This window comes from Melitaea cinxia, chromosome 30, assembly GCF_905220565.1.
Source record: "Melitaea cinxia chromosome 30, ilMelCinx1.1, whole genome shotgun sequence".
Classification (NCBI taxonomy): domain Eukaryota; kingdom Metazoa; phylum Arthropoda; class Insecta; order Lepidoptera; family Nymphalidae; genus Melitaea; species Melitaea cinxia.
Window position 1 is genome coordinate 5,301,885 of NC_059423.1, and position 25,245 is coordinate 5,327,129.

Below are 25,245 nucleotides of genomic sequence, written 5' to 3' on the forward strand. Positions count from 1 at the left end.
GTATCATTGTACCTATTGCTGTCCCCAGTTTTTTGTACTAAGATTAATCGCCCTGCATCTTGCCGTGCGACTGACCAAATAAGTTGGAGATAGTCAGCGAGCTTGTATAAGGTAACAGCGCTAATGAACAGTTGGACAACTTTTTAATTGTACGTCGATCGGAAGTGCATTTCGATTCTGATATGATCGGTATCCAATTAATTAGTTGGACAACTTAGTTGGAGAAGATGTGCGGGCTTCCATATGTCACTATACCTATTAGTATACTCTGCGATTTAGTCGTAACGGCGTTCGGCCAACTTAATTGTATGTGTGCGGGAGCACTAATAATTCAATACGTGTATCATAATTTATAACTTATGAAATAAAAATAGTAATTAAAAAACGTCTATTAATTCAGAGATCATTTTATATTATTTCGTCAAAAAATGATTATGGATTTCTTAATACCAATACGAATAATTAAAATCACAGAGAGAGAGAGAAATTCTTTTCTAATTTGTACACGAATTTTTCGTGTTGATGGGATCCGCTTTATCGAACAATGCGTTATACGGCCATTATACGGCATAGCTTTTTGTGTAATTGGTAAGCAACCAGTGTACTAAACTTTTCTAAATAATATTCGAACTATTGTCTAAATATAATTACGAAAAAGTGTAACTAAAATGTTTTTACTAGGAAAAATTATTAAACAAGCAACAATGGAGGAGTTATTTTTTTATTTATTCTAAAGATTTATTCGTTATAGGGTCATAGCAGGAAATGGTATAAAATATAAAATATCAACTTGATAGTTCAATCTAGAAAAATCTCCGACTTGACGATTTTCATCTAGGTGCTGCTAGAGTGAAAATATAACCTCTAATTGGCGGAAAATTATTTTAGTTACCAAAAAATTTGTCAATTTGGTTTTATGAAAAATATATTTAATGCTCAACTTGAGACAACCACTTCTAAAAGCTGTGTTTACTTATTATTTTACTTTCGTTAGTAAAAATTAAGACATAGACAAATATATAAGTATAGATCATTTTAGAAATTCCTTGGTTAATTATGTTTCATAACCGTAGTATTTCGATTTTTGTATCGAACAATAAGCTATATATAGCATTAAATTGAAACCTTTTCGGGGAAAATATTATAACAGTTGGCAAATAATTTCAATTACTTTAAATTTTCTTCATTGTCACTGTCAACAAAAGTCACTGTACCTAAGTAAAAATAAACAGTCGTTACTGTTTCTAGTATTTTCGTCTTTCGAAAGGGGACTGGAACAAATAACAATTCCAAATTGTTTGGAGCACAATTATGAGTGAAACGGCAGCAGAGGTTAGTACCTTTGTCACTTTAAATGTTTTTTTTTTACTTTTTTTAATCTAAACAAAAATTAATGATACTTAAATCTTTAAAGATACTTTCTCCTAATTTTAATGTAAAATTATCTTTCGAACTGAAGTAAAGCTAAGAAAACTGTTCTAGAATAGTTTTTTCTTCACTTTACAAAGTAATTTCAACACAAAACTAAATAAAATCTTGCTTCTTCGGTCGTATTATTTTGTTTTCAATACGATTATCTTTTCCTATTTGACATATAAGAAGGATATGTTGGCAGTTTTTACTTTTTTCTGGCACAAAATTATTTCACTAATATTGTTTTATCTTTATAATATAAGTTGATGAAAGTTGACTGTTCCAAAAGTGAGTCTAAAATAACAAGTTTTCTACCTTAAAATAAACAACATTGACTTGTTTTTGTGTTTATGACCTATCATTGTAGGGACTATGTCGGATATTTTTAGTTGTAACAATAGGTTGTATATTAATAGATTTTACTTATCTTTGTTAATTTGTATTGTATTAAATAAAATACTTAAAAAAATAGCTGCTTTAAGTGGATAACCTACCAAAACAAAAAGGTTTTGAGCAAATTAAATTGTGTGGTATATTGCTAATATCATGAAAAAGTCCATTTGTTATTGTTTTTTTTTTTTTCATTTGAGACACAAACAATATTGTCATATATGAAATTGGCAAAGTTGCCACAAAAATTTATCATATTAACTGAGCTTAGAATTAAGGCTAGAGCTTAACAGACAGTTGTTTATCGGAGAACTGAGATATTTAGCAAGAACTGAGGTAGGGCACAGCAGGAATTTTCTGCTCAACACATGGAGCAGCCCGACTGGGGTAGTAACCTCGACCTTACAGAAGATCACAGCTAAATAATACTGTTTTCAAGCAGTATTGTGTTCCTGTTGGTGAGAGTAAGGTGACCAGAGCTCTTGAGTGTGTTGCAGGTGTCTATAAGCTTAGGTAATCGCTTACCATCAGGTGAGCCATACGCTTGTTTACCGACCTAGTGACATAAAAAAAAAAGTACTTGGGAGAGCCTATGTCTGGTAGTGTTGCAGACTGTTAAGCAGTCATAATTAATATTTAAATTAATTAATTAATTTAGTTCAATGTCTTTTAAAAGTGCTAAAAGAGCATCGAATCACCATTGTCATATTTAATGTTAATGTTTGTCTTGACTGAGAATTAAATCAATCGATCAATTATTCAAAAATATCTTTACTCAAATAGGCTTCAAAAGGACCTTTGAATAGTAGAAATTAAAAATTTAATAATTTTTAAAATTGAATCTACCACTGATTCGGAATGCAAATTCTGCAAAGAACTGGCAAAAAACTCCCCAGATACTCCTTTAAAAAAAAATATACAAATATCTATATGTATATAAAAATGTCGTGTCACGATGTATGTTGGCAATAAACTCCAAAACTACTGAACCAATTTTTATCAAATTTTCTAAGCATCTGTAAATTTAGTCTTACTTGGGAGATAGGGTACTTTTTATCTCAATTTTTAACCGACTTCCAAAAAAGGAGGAGGTTCTCAATTCGACTGTATTTTTTTTTTTTTTTTTTTTCTTATGTATGTTACATCAGAACTTTTGACTCGGTGGAGCGATTTCGACAAATTTTCTTTTAATCGAAAGGTGGTGTGTGCCAATTGGTTCCATTTAAATTTATTTGAGATCTAACAACTACTTTTCGAGCTATATCTAATAATGCGTTTTTACTTGACGCTTTTTTCGTCGACCTACGTTGTATTATACCGCATAACTTTCTACTGAATGTACGGATTTTGATAATTCTTTTTTTGTTGGAAAGGAGATATCCCAAGCCTAGTAACATGATAAGGAAATCAGGATCTGATGATGAGATCCTAGAGAAATCGAGGGAAACTTGAAAATCCGCAATAACTTTTTACTAGGTGTACCGATTTTGATAATTCTTCTTTTGTTGGAAAGAAGATATCCCTAGTTTAGTACCATGATAGGGAAACCAGGATCTGATGATGGGATCCCAGAGAAATCGAGGGAACTTCTTGAAAATCCGCAATAACTTTTTATTAGGTTTACCGATTTTAATTTAATCGAAAGCCGAAGTTTATCATGTGGTCACATTTAAATTTCATCGAGATCTGATAACTACTTTTTGAGTAATCTTTGATAATGCGTTGTTACTTGACTATTTTTTCGTCGATCTACGTTGTATTACTCGTCGATGTAATTGAAGTCGGTTTTTTTTTCGTTTGCGAGCAAACCCAATTATTGATATCGATATTTGTTATTGCAAATTAAATGTTTCTATATATGCGATTTTCCACTGACTGACATCAGGAAAGGTTACCATGGTAACCGTTGCCATGGTATCTGTTTATTTTTTGTTGCGAAGCCGGGGCGCGTCGCTAGTATAAACTATGTTCTTATACAAATTTGGTAATGTCTTGCATGAAATACAGCGTCACTAAGTCCACAGGTCTTTATCATTTATGTAATTCTGCATCAAATAATAACTTTAGCTAATAATTTCATTTTAATACAAACTTTAAATTTATTCTCAGATAATGTCAATATCATTTGTGGGATTTTATTATACATGCAAATACTATAACCCAAATAGGAGACGTTAACTTTGCACAGTCTGAAACTTGGATTTTACAATTTTGTTAATCCTTCTCGTGTTTATACTGAGATTATAACTACTGATATCAAAACAATCTATATTCTTCTGAATATACATAATATGGTAAAAGAGCTACTTGTCATGCATAGTGCTAAACTGCCAATACATCAGAATTAAAAAAAATTAAACCAGATTTTTTTTCCAGCCCGTGAAACCAAAAATCAAACACGACTGGTACCAAACTGACGCCCTGGTGGTCGTTACGATACTGCTAAAGAATGCTTCCAGTGATAAAGTGAAGGTGCATTATGGAGATCGGAGTGTAAGGATTTCTTTTATATTTTTACTAGCTGACCCAGCAAACGTTGTCCTGCCGTTAAACGCTATTAATAATAGGGGTTAGTAGTAGAATGGTGAAAATTTAGGGTTGTATGTATTTTTCATTGCCAAATCATAATAAAATAAAAATATAAAATTTGGTCCAAAAATATAAAAATTATTTAGAGGTGGACTCCCTTAACATTTAGGGGGATAAAATATAGATGTTCGATTCTCAGACCTACCCAATATGCACCCAAAATTTCATGAGAATCGGTCAAGCCATTTCGGAGGAGTTTAACTACAAAACCCGCGACACGAGGATTTTATATATTAGATTTCCCTAGACTGCTTCATCAGTTGTAATTTTTTTGTCATACATAAAGAAATTTACAACGACGGCTTAAATGTATAATTATTTTTGAATTCTTTAATTTTTTCGTTTTTAATATACTTAGGTATTACAAGGCGATATATAGCCCCTCTGTAGTTTTCATAATGTGGTGTTTCTTAGCCTACGAGCCAGAAATAAACAATACATATATGTAAATTCTTCAATGAACCCCAATTCTTTTAATTCTATCACAATCGAAAAAAATCCCCTTATATGTCTTTTAGCTTAAGATCCCGCTGCAAAATCATTTCCGCTACTTGAAGTACTAATATTCTCTTGTAAAATAAGCAAGTTGTTTCTTTGTTCATTAAATTCAAATTACAATTAACTTGTAATTGACTTGTATTGCCAAAATTATATGTATTTTTTACATTTATTATTATCTATTTTATTTACATTTATTTTACAGCTGTCCGTCTCAAGTGAAATACCAAACTCAGATTCAGAATATAGTCTAGAATTAGAACTAGCTCATGAAATAGTGCCCTCGATGTGCACTCATGTCGTCACACCTTCCAAGATAGAGGTCAAATTGCGGAAGAAGGAGGGTTTGAGATGGAATCTTCTAGAAGGAGAGGGTAAAGAAGAGAAGATTAAAGCTATACCTCAAGGTGAATATCAACTTTATTTATTTTATTTATTTATAGACTAACTAACATCATAACAAACATTACATTACAATAAACTATTCTGTATAATTATATCTATATTATTCTGTATATTATTGTATATTATTCTGTAAAATAACGTTTATGATTAATACAGGTACCCACATAATTCTTGATTTATAGTCATTGATTTTTATACAATTAAAGAGAAATTTAGATTTAAATAAGTGTTCATTACATATTTTATTTAAAAAAAAAGTGGATTTTCGATTAGAATAAATCTTAGATATGTCAATACAAAACCTAGGGTATGATAAATTAGTTCTTCATATAGGTGTGAAGTTATTTCAAATTTTTGTTAAAAAGTAACAAACATACATCCATAATTCATTATTAAATAAAATAATAAAAAATTCTTATGTTTTACAGCGGTGATAGATGCCTCCGGACCTCAAAAACCACCGAACGTCTTCAAAAAAGACTGGGATAAAATTGAGAAGGATATTAAGAAAATGGTTTGTATACAAAATGTTTAATACTTGTTATGTTTAATGATGAATCTTTTAAAAAGCTTGAAATATAGTAGGGAATTATTAAACGTATTTGAGCAGCTCGTTACTTATATTAGTACTAGCTGACCTGGCGAACTTCGTATCACCTTATTTTTTTCTGAAATATAATAATAACATAATATATCAAAATAAAATATAGCCTATCTTTTAAGTTGGATCAAACTGCACACGGTGTGCAAATTTGACTAAAATCGGTTAAGTAGTTTAGGAGTCCATTGAGGACAAACATTGTGACACGAGATTTATATATATTAAGATCTTTACTCATAGTAGAGAATATATCTACCAATCCTCATTGGAGGAAAAAGGCCAGTGGGATATTACAGGCTGTAGCGTATCTTGACATGTAACTGTAATAATAGATATATTAGTGTACTAGTATTTTATTAAGTTATGTATATAATTGTGTTTGCAGGCAAACGAAAAAAAAAACCGACATTAATTAAATCCCATCATCAGATCCTGGTTTCCTTATCATGGTACCAAACTCTAAAGGGATATCTTCTTTCCAACAAAAAAAATAATTATCAAAATCGGTTCATAAACGACGAAGTTATCTCCGAACATACATACATATATATATATATATATATATATATATATATATATATATATATATATAGTACACGAAAAGAATTAACAAACGCACTAGTCGTCACTACGATTTCCGAGTTTTCTCCTCGATTTATCTGGGATTCCATCATCAGATCCTGGTTTCCTCATAATGGTACCACACTTGGGATATCTTCTTTCCTGTAACCTATAACACAAGCATTAAGTTGTTTACTTTAGCAACAGATGACCGTGTGTGTATGTTATAAATATTTATTAAAAATATTAAAAAGTTTATATATAAACTAGCTGTGCTATGCAGTTTCACCCGCGTTAATTTGAGGTAATTTTGTACTAAAATATTATATAACCTTTCTTATATATTATTATATAGCCTTTCTAGGTAAATGGGCTATCCAATAGAAAAATAATTTTTTGAATTCGAGCTTGTCATTCCTGGGTGATTAGCACGTTCAAACAAACTTTTCAGCTTTATAATATTAGTATCTCATTATCTCATTACAGCCTATACAGTCCACTGCTGGACACAGGCCTCCACAAGTTTACGCCAAAAATAACGTGAACTCATGTGTTTTGCCCATAGTCACCACGCTGGGCAGGCGGGTTGGTGGCCGCAGTACTGGCTTTGTCGCACCAAAGACGCTGCTGCCCGTCTTCGGCCTGTGTATTTCAAAGCCAGTAGTTGGATGGTTATCCCGCCATCGGTCGGCTTCTTAAGTTCCAAGGTGGTTGTGGAACCTTGTTATCCCTTAGTCGCCTCTTACGACACCCACGGGAAGAGAGGGGGTGGCTAAATTCTTTAGTGCCGTAACCACACAGCACCCGTAGCCACACAGCACATGATAGCATTATAATATTAGTAGGTATATATGTGTTTAAATATTTCTTCCAGGAAGAAGAAGAGAAACCGGAAGGCGACGCCGCATTAAACGCTCTCTTCCAAAAAATATACGGCGAAGGTTCGGATGAAGTGAGACGCGCTATGAATAAGAGCTTTGTGAGTAACTATTTTATATCATTACATAGTATAAAACAGTGACTATTTAATATCATTACATAGGACAAAGCAAAGTCGCTTCTTGCTGTCTGTGTGTTTAGGTCTTTAAAACTATGCAACGGATTTTGATGCGTTTTTCTTTACTAAATAGAGTCATACCAGAGGAAGGTTTATATGTATAATACATGCATAATATAGTAGAGGAACACTGATAGTTTTTGCAATCGTGTGAAGCCGGGGCGGGTCTATTTTACTAATTTAACCATTACTCTTTAACTTAACTTAACCATTTAGGTACTATATGTGTGGGCACTTTACTATACGTTGACTAGCCCGTTGGCGCAGTTTGTAGTGACCCAGCTTTCTGCTCCGAGGGTTGCGGGTTCGATTCCCACCCCGAGTTGAGTGTAATATAAATATATATTTATACAGGGTGACTGGTGAATTACTATCAATATTTGAGGACGTGTTAATTGACGATCATATATGACGAAAATAAATTACATATAAAATAAATATTCATAAACTTCTAAGTAAAGTTAACCAACAGTTATCTCGTTAATTACGCGTCGTCTGGACGCCCTAGCTGCGCAGTCGTCACAAAGCAGGTGTGTAGGTATAGATACATAAGTTATCGCGCGGTCGTTTACCTACGTCCAAACACCGCCAAGTGTTAACAGGGTAGCAGGCTACTTTTGATAAACCAGTATGATCCATTCCCCCTTCATACTTTAATTTTGGCTTAGGACAGGCAAAAATACCAAGATAAGATTAGGCCGACCCCCTTACCCTTGATAAATATTCCTCTTGATAATTTGATAAATATTAATTTATTACGTAAGAATCTAAACGAAAAAATGAATACACGTTTGGTTTGTTTCAATGTTTATTTTTATTTGTACTTTAGGTAGGTACTAATAATTTTTATTTTTTGTTAGTAATAAACTTTGGTTTTAATTATTGATCTTTATCGACATAAGATTTTCAGTCCAGAGGCTTAACAAAAAAAAAAAAAAACAAATAAAAGAAACTATTCACACTTCAATAATCCATTTATTATTTCAACTACAATATTAATCAACGAAATAACGAATGTTGTTTACGAAAGCAAGTGACAACTAGTCGCCACTCGCGCGGTTGTCCGCGATTTTTCAAGGTATTTTCACTTTGCGCATTTTTGTAATTTTACCTAAGAACTATCGAGACTAAAGACATGATCGATCCCCTCTCCCCCTAAATCGTCTTACGTAATAAATGAACCATACTTATTGTCTTTTACACGATATAACACGAACGGGTCACTTTTAAGTACTCTGCATTTGTGTATTGATAAGCCATACCTAATTACTTATAACAGGTCACATTCATACTTGACATAATAAGTATACGCGTAAGATCGATCACTAGGCGCGCGCGCGGAAAGATGGACGTATTCTAGCGTACAAACCTTATGGCGGCGCTTGCCCAACTGACCTAGTGACCTACTAATCGAATTTAGGGGGGAATTAGAATTGGCGGGGGTTGCGGCGGGCGGCGGCAAGCGGCACAGTACAAGGGGCCGCACGCGCCGCCATTATGGCTGAAAATTAATATGTCTACATTTCATTTATTTAAATTGAAATTTATGGGAATTTTGTCAAAAATTAAGTACCTATTTTTTTTACATAATTCGAATGAGAATCATGTACCGAGTATCCTCTGTAAATATTGATAGTAATTCACCAGTCACCCTGTATATGTATTATTTATAAGTATGTTTATCGAAGAAAATACATATATGTAGCTATACCAGTCGGCTGTTACCTATAACACAAGCATTAAGTTGCTTACTTTAGGAACAGACGACTGTGTGTGTATTGTGTAAATATTTATTTATTAATATAAAACTTTGATTTTGAACTACCCTCCAAAATTATAATTTCAATAATAATTATATCTATATTTGTTTTTTTATTAAACAGGTCGAATCCGGCGGTACCGTGCTTAGTACGAACTGGAATCAGGTGGCCAAGGAAAAGGTCGAAGTAAAACCACCGGACGGTCTCGAGTTCAAGAAATGGGACAGTTAAACATACGACAATATTTATTTTATACGTCTACTACTTACGAAGCATTGCAGTTTTGTCATACAAAGAGAAATAACAATAAATAGTTTTTTTTTTTCATTTAATTTAAATATTTTATTCGTTTTAATACTACATTTAAGGAGGTAGTGTTCGAAACATTTTAAAAATTATTATAATACCTATGTCATTGTTTTCATTTTTGCTGTGTACATTAAAGAGACGAATACAGTCAACTTTTCCTATGACGACATTTGAAAGTAAACTCGTTGGTAATATCACTACATAGTATAAAACAAAGTCGCTGTCTGTCGCTATGTATGCTTAGCTCTTTAAAACAACGCAATGGGATTTTATAATAGATAGAGTGATTTAAGAGGAAGGTTTATATGTATAATACATGCATAATATGTTAGAGAAATGCCGATAATTTTATTGGTTTCTAACGTGTATTTTGTTGTAGATAGTATTTAGTATCAGCATTGCACATATGCGAAGCCGTGGCGGGTCGCTAGTGCTTTTATAATTGGGACAAACTTGTATTGATATAATATAATATAAATATATAAAACTTAAGTGAAGTTGGTTCAAAAAGTTTATTTACCTCCTGAGTTATTAGTATTTGTCTTGAATTATCGTTATATGTATTACTAGCTTTGCCCCGCGGGTTCACCCGCATTAATTTGAGGAAAAAACGTACTCAAATATGTAGCTTACAGCCTTCTCGGTAAATGGACTATGCAACACGAAAAAAAAGTTCATTCAAAAGAATTGTTTAGCTAATATTAACAGATTTCATAAATGTCAATAATCTATGTATGAGTCAATTGGTTTGCTATATTATCTTATATATAAAATTCTCGTGTCACAATGTTAGTTATAATAGTCCTCCGAAACGGCTGGACCGATTTTTATGAAATTTTGTGTGCATATCGGGTAGGTCTAAGAATCAGCCAACATCTATTTTTCATACCCCTAAGTTATAAAGGGGCATTAAGGGGGATAATAACATATATGGCAAAAAAACGTTTTTTAGCTTGTATTTCAATATATTTTCAATGTAATGCCTCGTAAACTTAAAAACTGTCACACCACAATTTTAAATCAGATCACGTGACAAGCACATATTTGGGTCCGTAAAAAAAACATTCGAATTGAGAGCCTCCTCCTTTTTTTAAAATCGATTATACTGCCAATACCCCATTTCTAATACGACGTTTGGCATAATTATTTTTTGATTAATTTTGTGACTTCATTTGTTAGGCATATTGTCATCTATAACTACTTGATTTATACTGGATACATTTTTATTGTATGAAGCAAATCTCTCTGTGTTTAAAAACTGTTGTGAAATTATTGTAACGACGAGTAAAAACGCTTGTCAGTAATTTTAAATGTCCACATGAATATGCTTATGAACTGTCAATATATTAAGGTTTATAATAAAAATATTTGAATATTGTGTCGATTGTTTTAATCTGTATTTTATGAGTTTTCATACTTTCATAAAATACTAAGTCCTGAATGCGTAAAAGTTTTATATTATCGTATAATTGTGTTTACTCGCAAACGAAAAAAAAAACCGACTTCAATTACATCGACGAGTAATATACAACGTAGATCGACGAAAAAATAGTCAAGCAACTACGCGTTATCAAAGATTACTCAAAAAGTATTTATCAGATCTCGATAAAATTTAAATGTGACCACATGATAAATATCAGCTTTCGATTAAATTAAAAATTATCGAAATCGGTACACCCATTCAAAATTTGTGTGGATTTTCATGAGTTTCCCTCGATTTCTCTGGGATCCCATCATCAAATTCTGGTTTTCTTATCGTGGTACCAAACTAGGGATGTCTCCTATTCAACAAAAAAAGAATGATCAAAATCGGTACATCCAGTAAAAAGTTATGTGGTATAATACAACGTAGGTCGACGAAAAAAGCGTCAAGTAAAAACGCATTATTAGATATAACTCGAAAAGTAGTTGTTAGATCTCAAACAAATTTAAATGGGACCAAATGACACACACCACCTTTCGATTTAAAAAAAAAAATGTCGAAATCGGTCCACCCACTCAAAAGTTCTGAAGACACATAGGTACATAAAAAATACAGTCGAATTGAGAACCTCCTCCTTTTTTGGAAGTCGGTTAAAAAAGGTCAGCCGAAATATATTTCGCATATTTCCCTTTGGAATTATGGAATGGACGCCCTAAAAAACAATGGTCAGCTGAAAAAATTCATCCCTAATACATGCGCTGCTTTTAACCTTTTCCTTTCGCCTTTGTACATTAAAATGATCAGAGACCCTTAATCATAAAATACGCCACTGAGTACATAACAGTAAATTTTATTTACAGCTGATTACTGTTGAAGCGATAAAGTTGTGGAACAGTCTGGCTTTCTATATGGTTAAGCAACATTTCTGATATTTAAAGGATTATTAGAATAGAATACTGATTATAGTACTCTTATAGAATATAATACGCACAGACTACTTTTGATTAGCCCGTTGGCGCAGTTTGTAGTGGCCCTGCTTTCTGTTCCGCGGGTTGCGGGTTCGAAATACGTGTATTTATATATGTATTATTTCTATGTAATATATAGTTACCAAAAAAAAATAGCTATAATAGTCGGCTGTTACTTGTAACACAAGCATTAAGTTGCTTACCATGGGAACCGACGACCGTGTGTGTAAGACATTTATTTATTTAATAAATATTCGTTCCAGTAAATAGGTGTTAAATAAAACTAGAATTATAATAATTTTATATTTTATTATGTACACTTTTATTGAGGACACGAAGAGGAGGTAAATTTTATAAACAGTTATACTATAACTTCACAATGTAAAATGTATTTAAAAGCACATTATCATAAAAAATAGTACATTTCACATTGACAAATAAACATATTTGTTAATATTATAATAATGATATTTGTTAAAAATATACTTTGTCAATTTTTTTTGGTCACTAAAAAAAGTAAATAAAAAAAAGAAAGGCTTGTGCGACAATTTTCCTACAATTCAAATTAATATAATAATATATAATGATCAATGAAGTTAAAAAATTACGTACCTATTTTTATTTTAATGTGCTCTTTCTCTAATTTTCAATATAATTTTATTACAAATAATCAAAAACAACATCCAACTACAATAACTTCAACATTTTTAGTTTAATTTTTACTAAATTTATACTATTTTATTCAATTGCTTGTAGCAGAGATTTCTCGAGGCATCAGCGGTGGGAACATCAATATAAAATTATATTCAATATATATTATAACATTAAAATTAGCACATATATTTTTTAGACATACGTTAGGCCCTAGAAGATTAACAGTAACATTTAAAGCACATAAGCTTAACCGATAAAACCTGCCTTACAGCTTACAAATTTGTATAAAACGAAATTCCGAAATTGCAAAATTCCGTAAGAGGAATTTGCAAAATTCCGAAAACAAAATAAATTGTGAAATATTCCATAGAAAAATGAGATTTAAAAATAAGAGAAAAATTGAGGTATTTTAATAAAACGACGATTTTAACTATATTATTATACTAACGAATAAATCTGTGTATAAATTGTGAAACAAAATTAAAATACAGTAGGTAGGTACCTACTGCATAAAGTTCTTACATCAAAATATAATTAGATTTATAATAATATACGATTAAAGCTAAACTTTTATATGGAACATTTTACTGACAATAATTAAAAATATATATTAAAATGTAGGAAATTAACAGAATTTTTTTTTTGAAACATACGTACGTTGAAGAGATGTAGATATATTATGGACCCGTTTCAACAGTTGTGGATCATGTTCCCTGCAAATAAGTTACGCTTATACTGTACCAGTAGGCACTGTACCAGCAGGAGCTCAAATAATAGTAAATATAAATATTTTGCGAATAGAAATATCTCATAAAGACAGTGTAATGTGGTGAAAAAGGACAAAAGACATTTTTGAATATCATATCAAAAATTGACCGCTCCAGCGGGGTTCGAACCCGCGTCTCCGACTGACCGTGTCGGCGCTCTAGCCAATTAAGCTATGGAACGATATATACCCGCTAGATCGAAATTTTTGATATGATGATTTTATTTTCGGTTTAAGCGAACCGTGGCGTCGTCTATAGTGAGTTCTTTACAGAAACCCGTAATTATTCAAAGTATCATATTACAATGAAAATCTTTGACAGGAGACGACACCATGCTATTTTTAATATTAGGACAAAAGACATCAAAAATTTTATCTGTTATCCACAACTGATGAAACAGCACAGTGAGACGAAACATTAATCTTTCTTATTAAATATAAAAAGTCTAATTAAATAAGTTTTTACAGAAAATAACATAATAATTAGGTACATGTGGTACCTACTCGAACATAAAAGGAAAATTTCTAAGCCACCTCAGGTTTGTCGACGATATAATTTTGTTCTCAAAATCTTCGCAACAACTGTATAAAATGATAAATGAACTCCACCAGGCCAGCATTAAAATTGGTTTAGAAATGAACCTTGACAAAACTAAAGTCATGACCAACCACCAAATGACACCCATTTTAATTAACAATATCCCTGTCGAATTTGTTCAAAAATCCATCATTTAGGTAAACAGATTTCCTTCAGCGAAGAAAGAAATATAGAAGAAGTGGACCGCAGAATAACAATTACCTGGAAAAAGTACTAGGCACATAAAGAAATATTCAAATCACACCTCTCGCTACCCACCAAGAAGATGGTTATGGACTCAGCAATTCTTCCATATCTTACCTATGGATATCAAATTTGGATATTTAATCACAAATTTATGAACAAAATTCGAACCACTCAAAGAAGAATGGAGAGAAGTTACCTTGGCTTACAATTGAAGGACAAAGTAAGAAATAGAGACATTCGCAGGAAAACTAAGGTAACAGACGTACTCACGTTTTCCCTGCAAAGAAAGTGGGAATCGGTAGGTCACGTGGCCAGATACACAGACGATAGATGGACACAAAAAGTTATCGAGTGATGGATCGCTAGATGGATGGATAAGAGGGAGTCCACAAGTGTTTGTAGCTACGTCTTCGTCGTCTCCCCTGGACCCTGTCCTGACCCCGGTAACGCAGGTGGCAGGCAGGTGACTGAACGCTATAAGCTGTACTTGGTTGTAGAGGGTTCTGTCCGTGTGACTACTACTGTGAAGCGATGTTTCCTCTACGCGAGAGCAGAGGTGGAGTTGCCAAGGGCTCTTCTCAGGGCCAACCCAACGGCCCTTCTCAGGGCCAATCACAAGGTGGTATTAAAGTCCTGGAGGACATTTCCATCACCTCGCTGTCTGAGTCGTAGCTGGGGCGAAAGCGCCTTTACTCAAATTGGTCGGAAAACTCCGGCACGGAAACAGAGACGGGAGTGACCGCGGGGTGTAAGTCCCGGACAGTGGCCAAGAGGGGCAAGGCGGCCACACTTACGGGCGCCAGAGCGGCTCTGAGAGAGCGCGTGGAGAGACACCGGGAGGAAGAGTTTGGGGCGACCCTCCACAAGAGAGTATACAGGAAGGAGAAGGTGGTGGGGGATTACTTGGAGGAAACTCCCATCGAGTTGGACGATATTGAGAACCGGGGAGCCGAGGAGCTGAGCGTGGCTTCGGAGGCCAACCTCAATTTAATCCTCGGCCTGACTGGGAAGTTGGTCAACCTTAAAGGGGGCTATGCGGCCAAAATCAGAAAGGCCGCCAGTTTCATTAGGGAGGCGCTGCAATCCCTAGTGGTCCGCACCGAGACGGACGAAGTCCGAAGACTAAAGGCTGACAATGTCAGCTCGCGCGGGAGCTGGAACTGGTTCGCGAGGAGGTGCGGGCCTATAGACAAGAGTTCGAGGACAGCCGCAAAAAGGTGGCTGATTCCACGAATGTGAAGGAACCTGCCGACCTAATGCAGGATATAGCTATCATGGTCGGCAAAATCGTGGATGGCCTGACGGCTCTTCATCTCCCAGCTGCCCCTTCTCGCCGCCCCCCAATGGCTGGGGACAGCACACCGCTGGCGCGTGCCACAAGGGCCACCATTTCGGTCAAAACCAGTGTGACGACGGCTCCTAGCGCAAGGGTGGGTACGCAAGTCGGCTCGGAGGAGCTACCCGCCCTCCCTCAAGCATCGAGCAAAGGAAAGAGGAAGGGCAAGGGGAAGGGAAATGATAAGGAGTGGACCGCGTGCGGTCCCTCTACCTCAAAAGAAGCGGCCCCTCAAGGGAAGGAGGGAGAGGGGGCCAAACCCCTGGAGAAGCCGGTAGCAAGCTGGACGGAAGTCTTCAGCGCAACCGGTGAAGAACCCGGCAACCAAAAACACGGCGGCCTCTACGCCGCCTACCAAGAAGGAGGCCCCGAAGCCTAGGCTGGCGCTCCTCCGCTCAGCGGCCGTAATAATCAAGTTACGGCAGGAGGCAGTAGCCACGTACGGGTCGATATTGCTCAAGGCAGAGTGCAGTATCGACCTCAAGGAATTGGGAATCGGCCCGCTCCGGATCTGCCAGTCGGCGACCGGGGCGCGCCTCATCGAGGCACCCAGCTCCACGAGCGGGGAGAAGGTCGATGCCCTCGCGGCTCGGCTGAAGGAGGCCTTGGCTGAGGAGGCGGAGGTGTTCAGGCCTGAGAAGAGGGCGGAGATGAGAATCTCTGGCCTGAGCGACGCGGTCACCGCGGAGCGCCTGGCTACCGCGGTAGCAAAGGAGGGGGTTCTGTTCCCCGGGACAAGTCCACGTGAGAAACATCCGCGTTGGGCAAATGGGCTCGGGGACAGCCCACGTTGAGCTCCCGGCGGCGGCAGGGAAAAAACTGCTGCAGACCGGGAAAATCGCGGTGGGGTGGAGCAGGGGGGAGTAATGTCCCAGAAAGAGAATGACGAGCGGATGAGAGAGGAGGGCGCCGACGAGGCCTTCTTCCGTAGGCGACGAACGGGTGAGCGTAGGAGGCGCTACTTAGTGCGCCTCCAGTAACGCCCCTGTGCCCGTGTCGGGCCGGGATGGGAACCCGGTACTGCTAGACACGGCGTCGTCGGGATTGTTCAGAGGTGAGCCGGACAGTTCCCATAGAGGAAATCTAGCCTTTTCGCCGAGGCCAGCCTGTCGCTAGAGGGATCCTGCTGCCTACAGATCCGGGACCCTCCAATCAAATGGTGAATGAAATAGTGGAGGTGGCGAGTCGTGAATGGCTTGATTTAGCAAAAAACAGAGAAACTTGGAAGTCTTTGGAAGAGGCTTTTACCCGAAAGGGGTCCATACAATGTTTGAACGACAATGCTTAGTCCGTTTTATTGAATTTAGCTAAGCTTGCTTAATTTAATTTTGTTCAATTTTTTTAATTTAGTTTTGTTTAATTTGTTTCATTTAATTTATATCATTTGTTTAATTTAATTTATTTAATTTAACTTATTTCATTTATTTAATTTTATGTGAAATAGTTTTTTTAATAACGACCACTAATCTAATGAAATCTAATAAGTATTAGTTTTATTTTGTATAGTTTTTTTTTAATTGATTGAAATTTTTATTTGGGAAAATTGAGATAATAATTGATAAATTTTGTATGGAATGAAATAAAACTTTATTATTATTATTATTATTAGTACTACTCGAAAAAAAATTAGAAGATTTTTCAGGTAGTTATAATTTCCTAACAACCTTTTCGGGTAGACATTTAAATTTTATAATTCCTCTGTTCCCCGTTACTAAACAGTCCGCTTTATAATTCACTTTTCTTTAATAGGTTATATCAGTGATAGGTCATTAATAGGTCCCTTTGAAAATTAATCTCGATTAGGTACATATACAGATCGACAAAAGTGGAAGAGTATTAGTCGAAAGGCAAAAAACAAAGACGAAAGCAGACAAATAAGAAGCACAAGAATTTACATGCCCAAGTAATTTTTTTTAAAGGTCTTAACTTCGACTTAATAAGGCAATTTGAAGATAAAGCTTTACTGGACATATGACTATATTTTATACTAGCTGCCCGGACAGACTTAGTTCTGTCAAAAGTATTTTTTTTTTATTTTTTTTTTCCATTTAAACCTTCTGTGGGCCAAAAAAATAAATTAGCCGATTTGGTCGAGCCATCCTCGAGTTATGCACTTAGAAACATTCATTTTTATTTATATAGATTTACAAGAAAGACTAACATTTCGACCAATTTACTGTAGCTATACTTCTAAAGTAACTTGAAAATACAAACTTTTTATTATTTAAATAAAATTAGTTTGTACTATATTGGCGATTAGGCACGCTGTCAACGGCTTGAATTGTTCGTTATGTATTCAATTTTTAATATCAATTAAATTTCTATGTATTATTACATATATGTTTAAATAAATTACTTTAAATACTGTTTTTTTTAATGTCTTATAGAACAATATATTTTTTTAATATTTCTCTATATTTTATTTACAAAGTTGAATAACATTAGCTGATAAACATTATATTAAATTTAAAAGAAACACACATAGAGTGCAAAATACAATAATTTTATACATTTTTAAAATTAAGATTTCAATGTATAAAAAATACCATATACATATATTAAAAATACCATACACAGTTTAAATTTTTGATACTGTTAATATATTATATACACACAAATATGTATTTAGGATCATTTATAAAATATGTTTCGTAAACTTTTCCTTCATCATCATCATCATCATTTTAGCCTATCAAGGTCCACTGCTGGACATAGACCTCCACAAGTTCACGCCAAAAATGGTGTGAACTAGTGTGTGTTGCCCGTAGTCACCACGCTGGGCTTTCCTTACTTCAACTTAATGGTACTGTCTGAATGAAACAAAGGCTGTTTACGGATTAAGATTACATTTTGAAATTAACAAAATTATTAAAAGACTGCATGTTGTGACAAAACATATAAAGTACGGAAATTTTAATTACTTCTGAAATAATTGATTCTTCTTATTTTTTATTTATTGAAATATTTTGTAATAAATGGTATCAATAAGCCCAATGGGTTAATAGCCTAGTAACGGAGCAGTTTGAAATGCTCATAGAGTAAAAACAAGGTTGGTTTGTATGTTTGACTAGAAGAATAAAGTAAAAGAAAAAAAAAAGAATTAAGTTTCAATTTCACACATTTTTTTTTGTGTCATTTTGCCTCACCTATTTCTTATGTTTCATGGCATAGTAATACAGATGCTCGTCAATTTATGCTCTTTCAGTATTTTATGCCCATTTAAAGCTTACAATTAGGGACCATTCATACATTAGGTCACATTTTAGGGGGTAAGGGGGCTACAAAATGTAACATTGTGTGCCAAGGGGCGGGGACGGGTTCAACTTGGTAAGTTTTAAGGGGAGGGCGTCTACGTAGTGCAACGTTGTGTGCCAAGGGGCGGAGTGGGGTCCAACTTGGTGACATCACATTGAAAAATATAATAATATAACTGTAAGTATTAAAATAATTACATTTTTCATACCTATGTTGGATTTATGTTGATTTTATTGAAACTTGGTGTAACATGGAAATAAAAATAATGTCGAAAATGGTGTTTTAATTTAATAAATAACTATTTATTGGTGTAAAATTGCAAAATACGTGACGTCACACTAGGTATGAAGGGGGGTCTCATAAACGTTATCATCTGTGACAAGGACGGGGTGGAGTAAAAAAATCGTGAAATTCGTGTGACGTAGTTTATGAATGACCACTTATTGCTGTGTCTGTGTGTGTACTGGGTTGTCTGGAAAAAATGGCTTAAGCCATAAGTCCGCCCATTGTAACTATCTTTATGCTTTGTTTGTAATATATTTGTGGTGTACAATAAAGTATAAAATAAATAAATATTACTATTCAAAACTAAAAATAATTTTTAAATTTTACGAACATATTTTATAGAAAACCCCTTGTTCATAACAAAATCAAACTAACATCCTTACAAGGTATAATGACGTCATAAAATTCACAACACCAAATACGATTTGTGCATACATTTACGCATTAAAATATTTAGTACATTCCAATAGAATGTGTAGAATTAACCAAATATATCTTAAATCTAGTGAACTTAACATTTAAACTGTATAAAACTTACTTTAATCACTAACGTGTCACAATGTTTTTTTTAAGGAATCCTTCAAACAAAAAAATACAAAAAAAAAATATGAAAATTTGTCGCTTTATTTATTAAGGCTTATTTTTAAATAAAATGTTATTATCTACGCATGCTAATGAAATGTACCGCTTTATATTTATATAAGTGTGCAACGACAAAATGCATTATATTCTATTAAAATTACAGCACATTTGTATTTTAAGTACAATAAAATAAACGAATCTCGTAATATTACCAAGTTATAATTATTGCTTACATGCCCGACTTGCATGCAGGACTGCATAAATAAACGTTACCTATTTTATAGGTTTTTTTTTTTAAAGTTTACTCTGAGAAACGACAGAGGGCGCGCGATACAAAAAAAAAAATGAGAAGCGTAATCTTGTGAAACAATAACGCAGTGACGCTGATAATGACGTTGAGAACTATGCTGAGAGTGAAGTCTCAGATACTTATCATGTAGGAGACTTTCGTGTAGGAAAAGTCACGATGGTCCACTGCAGGTCGGCGGATTATTGGGTTTTCTTACATAGTTGATAAAGATGTGTGGACTTAGTGACGCTGTATTTCATGCAACATGTTACTAATTTTGTACTAAAACACAGTTTATATATTATTTTTCAAAAGAGTAACTGCGGAGTTTCTTGTCGATTCTTCTCTGCAGAATCTACATTTCGAATCGGTGGTAGCTTCACTTTTACGAAAATAATAATTTGTTTTTAATGTTTTAATTTGTAAAATGTCGATTCGAAAGTGCTCTTGGAGCCTATTTGAATAAAGCTGTTTTTGATTTTGATTTTGATTTTTTAGTCATTTCAGGTAATGGACGGCAAAATGGCTTGTTAACAATGTGCATAAGGATAAGAAAGTAACGTTGATTTTACGCAGTCGTGCTTACAATGATACTTTGGTAATATCCATCTATTTATAAAAGTTAAATAATGCCTCCTACGGGTGAAACCGAACTTTTAATAATAGGAATTGAAAATTGTTGTTCAAAATATATGCGTAGGCATTCAACTATTTCGTCATTAATTATCTAAGTTATTAAATACATTATTATAGATGATTTTAGCAACATTAACTATGATTAGGTATTATTTATTTTCGCTTACTGCAACTGTTCCGCATTTGATGCTTTCAGTTTTCTACCAAGTTTGGCAGCAGGCCAGATTTAATCTCTGAAAATTATAAAATATTAAAATAGATATATCGTTTTAATAATGTGTGACAGCGGAAAGATTGAAAATTTGAGGAATTTAGCAAAGATAATTTTGCAATTTTATTTATTGTCTTTGCAAAACAAAGGTAACCAATTAAACTATAGAAAATAATAATTATAAGATTAAGTCTCTAAGAATTTAATTTTTTAACTGAATTGATAGGTTTCACTGAGGTAGGGCACAGCAGGAATTTCCTGCTCAAAATATGGAGCAGCCCGATTGGGGTAGTACCTCGACCTTACAGAAGATCACAGCTAAATAATACTGTTTTTAAGCAGTATTGTGTTCCTGTTGGTGAGTAAGGTGACCAGAACTCCTGGGGGGATTGGGGATTGGGTCGGTAACGCGCTTGCGATGCTTCTGGTGTTGCAGGTGTCTATAAGCTACGGTAATCGCTTACCATTAGGTGAGCCGTACGCTTGTTTGCCGACCTAGTGACATAAAAAAAGTACGAGGGTGGTCCGATAAGTACTTAGCCTCACTGCTCGATGGCGCCACTATGGCTATGGTAAAAATTTCAGCCGTTTTAGGCTTTTAGTTTTGTTTTAACCACCTGTGGGAGCGGGCGTGTCCGCGGATTTTAGAAAAATGGTAAAAGAGCAATATCAGTCGCTTATTTCCTTCTTGTTTTTGAAAGGAAAATCGAGCAACGTAATCAACGAGCTTTTTGGATGCTGTGTACGGTGACTCTTCTCCTTCGATGGCTACCATCGATAATTGGTATAAGAGCTTCAACGTGATCGCATGTCGATTTGTGATGAGCCACAACACCTAGGAGCCCCGAAAACGGCTATAGCGGAAGTCAACTTAGTCAAAAAAGTCGCCAAGAAAACTACCCCAATTCTATGAAATTTACAAAACAAATACGCCGTTGCAAGGTGAGGTCCTTTATTTGCAAATAGCAATAGCAGACGCATATATCAAAACCCTAGAACCAAACGATAGCGCGATTTAAATGCGTACAACGACATCTATCGTCGTATAGCAACATTACGTTGAACAGTTTCAATATTATGAATTATATAAAATAACAAAACACGCTAAATTTGATTACAGTACTAAACAACGGCAACAATCCACAATCTCGTAGTAGTACAGCTGACACAGCAGGCATTTCATAAAACCACGTTGGTCATTCCTGCAATGTTGGGCATGAGAAAGCTGTCCGGACAACGCGATATTTGAGCGCACCCCGAAGGAGTTTCTGCGTCATTTCATGACTGTTGATGAAATATGAATCTACTGGTATACCCCCAGAGGCCAAGAAAGAATCGAAACATTAGACTGCACACGGTGAACGTGCTCAGAGAAGGCGAAGCCTTTCCCATCGGCCAGAAACGCAATGGCCACCGTTTTCTAGGATTCACAAGGTGTGATCTACATCAACAACTTGGAAAAGAGCAAAGCGGTCCCAGGATTCTATTATGACAAATTATTGGACCGATTCAGCGCCGAATTTCAGAAAATAAAAACGGCCCCATTTAGCGAAAAAAAAAAAATGCTTTTCAGATTAGTCGAATTAGGCTAAGAACTGCTGTTCCAACCACCCAGCTCTCCAGATTCGACCCTGTGAAATTTCTTTTTGTTTTCAAATTTGAAAAGGTAACTCGCTGGGTAGAAATTTGAGTCGAATGAAGAGGTTATCGTCATCAAGGCAGTCAGCAGTCGGCAGCAGACCTCTAGAAAACGTATTGTTCAGATGGGTTAAAGAAATTGAGGACATTACTGGGTCAAATGGGTAGAACTAAAAGGAGACTATGATGAGATATAAATTACCAGTTTTCTAAAAATTTTTTATTTCACCTTTATGGGCTAAGTATTGATCGGACCACCCTCGTATGTGTCTTTGGTATCCAGTGTCATATATCAAGCGTGTGTCTCGAAAGGTCACTCTTTAATTTAATTTATTTATTTAACACTTTCTTCAACACAAGAATACATGAAAAAAAAAATACAATATTGAAACTTAAGAGAATACAAAGGTCTTATTTATCTTAAATTTTTACAGACAACTCTGTTTATTGAGGAAGCATTGGTAACACTTTTACTATGATGTACTTACATCGTTCTGCTAAGAGTCTTGACCGGAACAGAAAATCGTAGGTTGGCGGTGTACACCTAAAGTATTCATAAATTGTAAATGTTTTTACATAAGCGGGTCCTAACACACAATATTATTTCCCGATATTTGACGTCAAAGACGCCATATTCACAGGTAAGTCTCGTAAAATTAAAAATTTTGATAGTAACCGTAAAAGCTTAAGGAATTTATTATAAGTCTCAAGTTATTTAATAAATTAGTTAGTAAGTTTTGTTAGATTATGAGCTTTTGCGCTAATAAGAAATCTTATACATTATGACCGCTCTGGTGTAATGGTGTATCGGCGGCGCCTAAACACCGACGCTCGCGGGTTCGATTCCCGCTCGAAGTGGATATTTGTGTCCATACAAATATTTAGTTCCGGTCTGGTCGTTAGTCATTGTCGGTCCCGGTTGTTATCATGTACACCTGATAGCGATCGTTACCCATAGTAGGGAATATATACCCCGCGTTGGAGCAGCGTGGAGGATCTTTTTAATACAGTTGCTCAAAAAGTGGCGTATTGCAGGGACGTATAGCGTTCGGGATGTGGGCTATTATAGGTCTACCAGGATCTGATGGCAATTTTTAAAAAAAAAAAAATAGCGATTTTCATATGGCAACAAACAAAATGTCATCTGTCAACTGAAATTTCGAAGAATTATTTTTCATTTGGCTTCAAATTTCCTTTAAAAAGTGGTGAAAATGTCGAAGAAACCTCTTCGATCGCAAGCAAGAATTATTGTTTTCAATGTTTATCAAAGAATACTTGATAAACAAGGTGCAGAACAAACACAATCATCGATATTGAGCCGTGTGCAAGCGTTGACTGGTTAGTAGGAATGACACGTCTTGATACTTTGGTTTATTGCATTTTTCGTGTGTATTATATTACTATTATTATTATTATATTATTAGTATTATACTAAACTTTGGTTTATTTCAGGGGTTTCTACCATAAGACGAATTGTTGCTGAAGGCAGATCTAACAAAGGCGTATTTAGTACGCCCGGTAAGAAGAGGGAAGATGGCAAAAAAAAAAAAAAAAAACTTGGATAGTTTTGATTTAGAATTGATTAGAAACAAGATAAATGAGTTTTACACTGTACGAAAAGAAATACCCACTGTTATGAAATTGCTACAAATTCTTCGGGAGGAAATCAATTTCAATGGAGGAAGAGAATCATTAAGGTAACAAAAATGAATTTCATTTTCTCTGAGTTTGAATATAATCCAAAAACATAGTAATCTAAAAAAACAATTTTATTTTGTCTTCAGACTTATTTTGAAAGACATTGGATTCGAATTCGTGAAGTGCCAATCAAAAAGGACTATTTTAATGGAGCGACATGACATAAAGATACACAGATTCAAGTATTTGGAGCGTATGCAAAAGAATCGAGAAGCCGACGATAAGCTAGATGTGGTTTATTTAGATGAAACCTACATACACGGTTCATGTTCAGTCAACAAATGCTGGCAAAATAAAGATGTTGCAGGCCCATCTAAAAGTATTTCGACAGGGCCTAGATGGATCATTGTACATGATGGTGGAGAAAATGGTTTTGTGCCAAACTGTTTGGTGTATAGGTCGAAGAGTACATCTGCTGATTATCACCATGATATGAATAAAGATAATTTTACAAAATGGGTTACGGAGAAGTTGATTCCTAATCTTACAAAACCTTCTCTAATTGTCATGGACAACGCCAAGTACCATTCTGTACAACTAAACAAACCGCCTACACAAGCCTACCGTATTGCTGTTATAAAAGAATGGCTTCAATCAAACAATATCCCTTACGACCACCACACAATACAACCGTAATCAAGTATGATTCCCATGTTCGTTATATCAGAAACACGAGAAATTAATATGACGTTAAGTTAGTAATCAAATTTATAGACTGTCAGAACTTGAAAATGCTTGTTTTATACTCCTCTTACAAAAAACACACCTTCATACATAGTTCATGCAACTTTTATAATCAACACTTACAAAACATTGACCCTTTTGGCTGCTCAATAAGTATTTATAAGAGGAGTGTAGTAGAGCAGCTGATGGAAATATTATAATTTTTTTCTGTCTTTTTTATATACATGCCTGCCTTTTTTTGTAAATTTTGAATTGGCTAATCGAAATTATTAATATTATAGTGTATTTGTTTTGATTCTTTTATATTTTTAAAATACCTTAAAATTTTTGTTATTTCTCTCAAAATTATTTTGCTAAATGTAGGTATTATTGTTATAATTATTTGTGAAAACTTGTTTGAAAAATGTGTTAGTGGTATGTTGTGTATGAATGTACTATTGATTTTGTTTGTTT

At 34.7% G+C, this 25,245-nt stretch overlaps 2 protein-coding genes across 2 annotated transcripts in view; one reads left to right on the forward strand and one right to left on the reverse strand.

Moving 5' to 3' along the window:
* Positions 1–1,183: 1,183 nt before the first annotated feature.
* Positions 1,184–10,080, forward strand: LOC123668204 (protein SGT1 homolog). The gene is made up of 6 exons (XM_045601992.1): positions 1,184–1,332; positions 4,180–4,296; positions 5,096–5,297; positions 5,724–5,809; positions 7,332–7,436; positions 9,398–10,080. The coding sequence occupies exons 1-6, from the start codon at positions 1,312–1,314 to the stop codon at positions 9,503–9,505; spliced, it is 639 nt and encodes a 212-aa protein (XP_045457948.1). The 5' UTR covers positions 1,184–1,311; the 3' UTR covers positions 9,506–10,080.
* Positions 10,081–20,353: 10,273 nt separating this feature from the next.
* The window catches only part of LOC123668114 (neurofibromin), an 84,245-nt gene continuing 79,353 nt past the window's right edge, over positions 20,354–25,245 (reverse strand). The window contains exons 65-66 of the mRNA XM_045601907.1: positions 22,899–22,954; positions 20,354–20,794 (exon numbers count right to left, since the gene is read on the reverse strand). Coding sequence (XP_045457863.1) covers positions 22,908–22,954 — 47 coding nt within the window. The 3' untranslated portion in view covers positions 20,354–20,794; positions 22,899–22,907. The remainder of the gene's footprint in view (positions 20,795–22,898; positions 22,955–25,245) is intronic.

Bases quoted from the DNA above. Each gene is read 5' to 3' on its own strand.
- LOC123668204 (XM_045601992.1), top strand. From the start codon at position 1,312: ATGAGTGAAACGGCAGCAGAG. The intron at 1,333-4,179 runs GTTAGTACCTTT...TTTTTTTTCCAG, and splicing joins TGAGTGAAACGGCAGCAGAG to CCCGTGAAACCAAAAATCAA. The intron at 5,298-5,723 runs GTGAATATCAAC...TATGTTTTACAG, and splicing joins GATTAAAGCTATACCTCAAG to CGGTGATAGATGCCTCCGGA.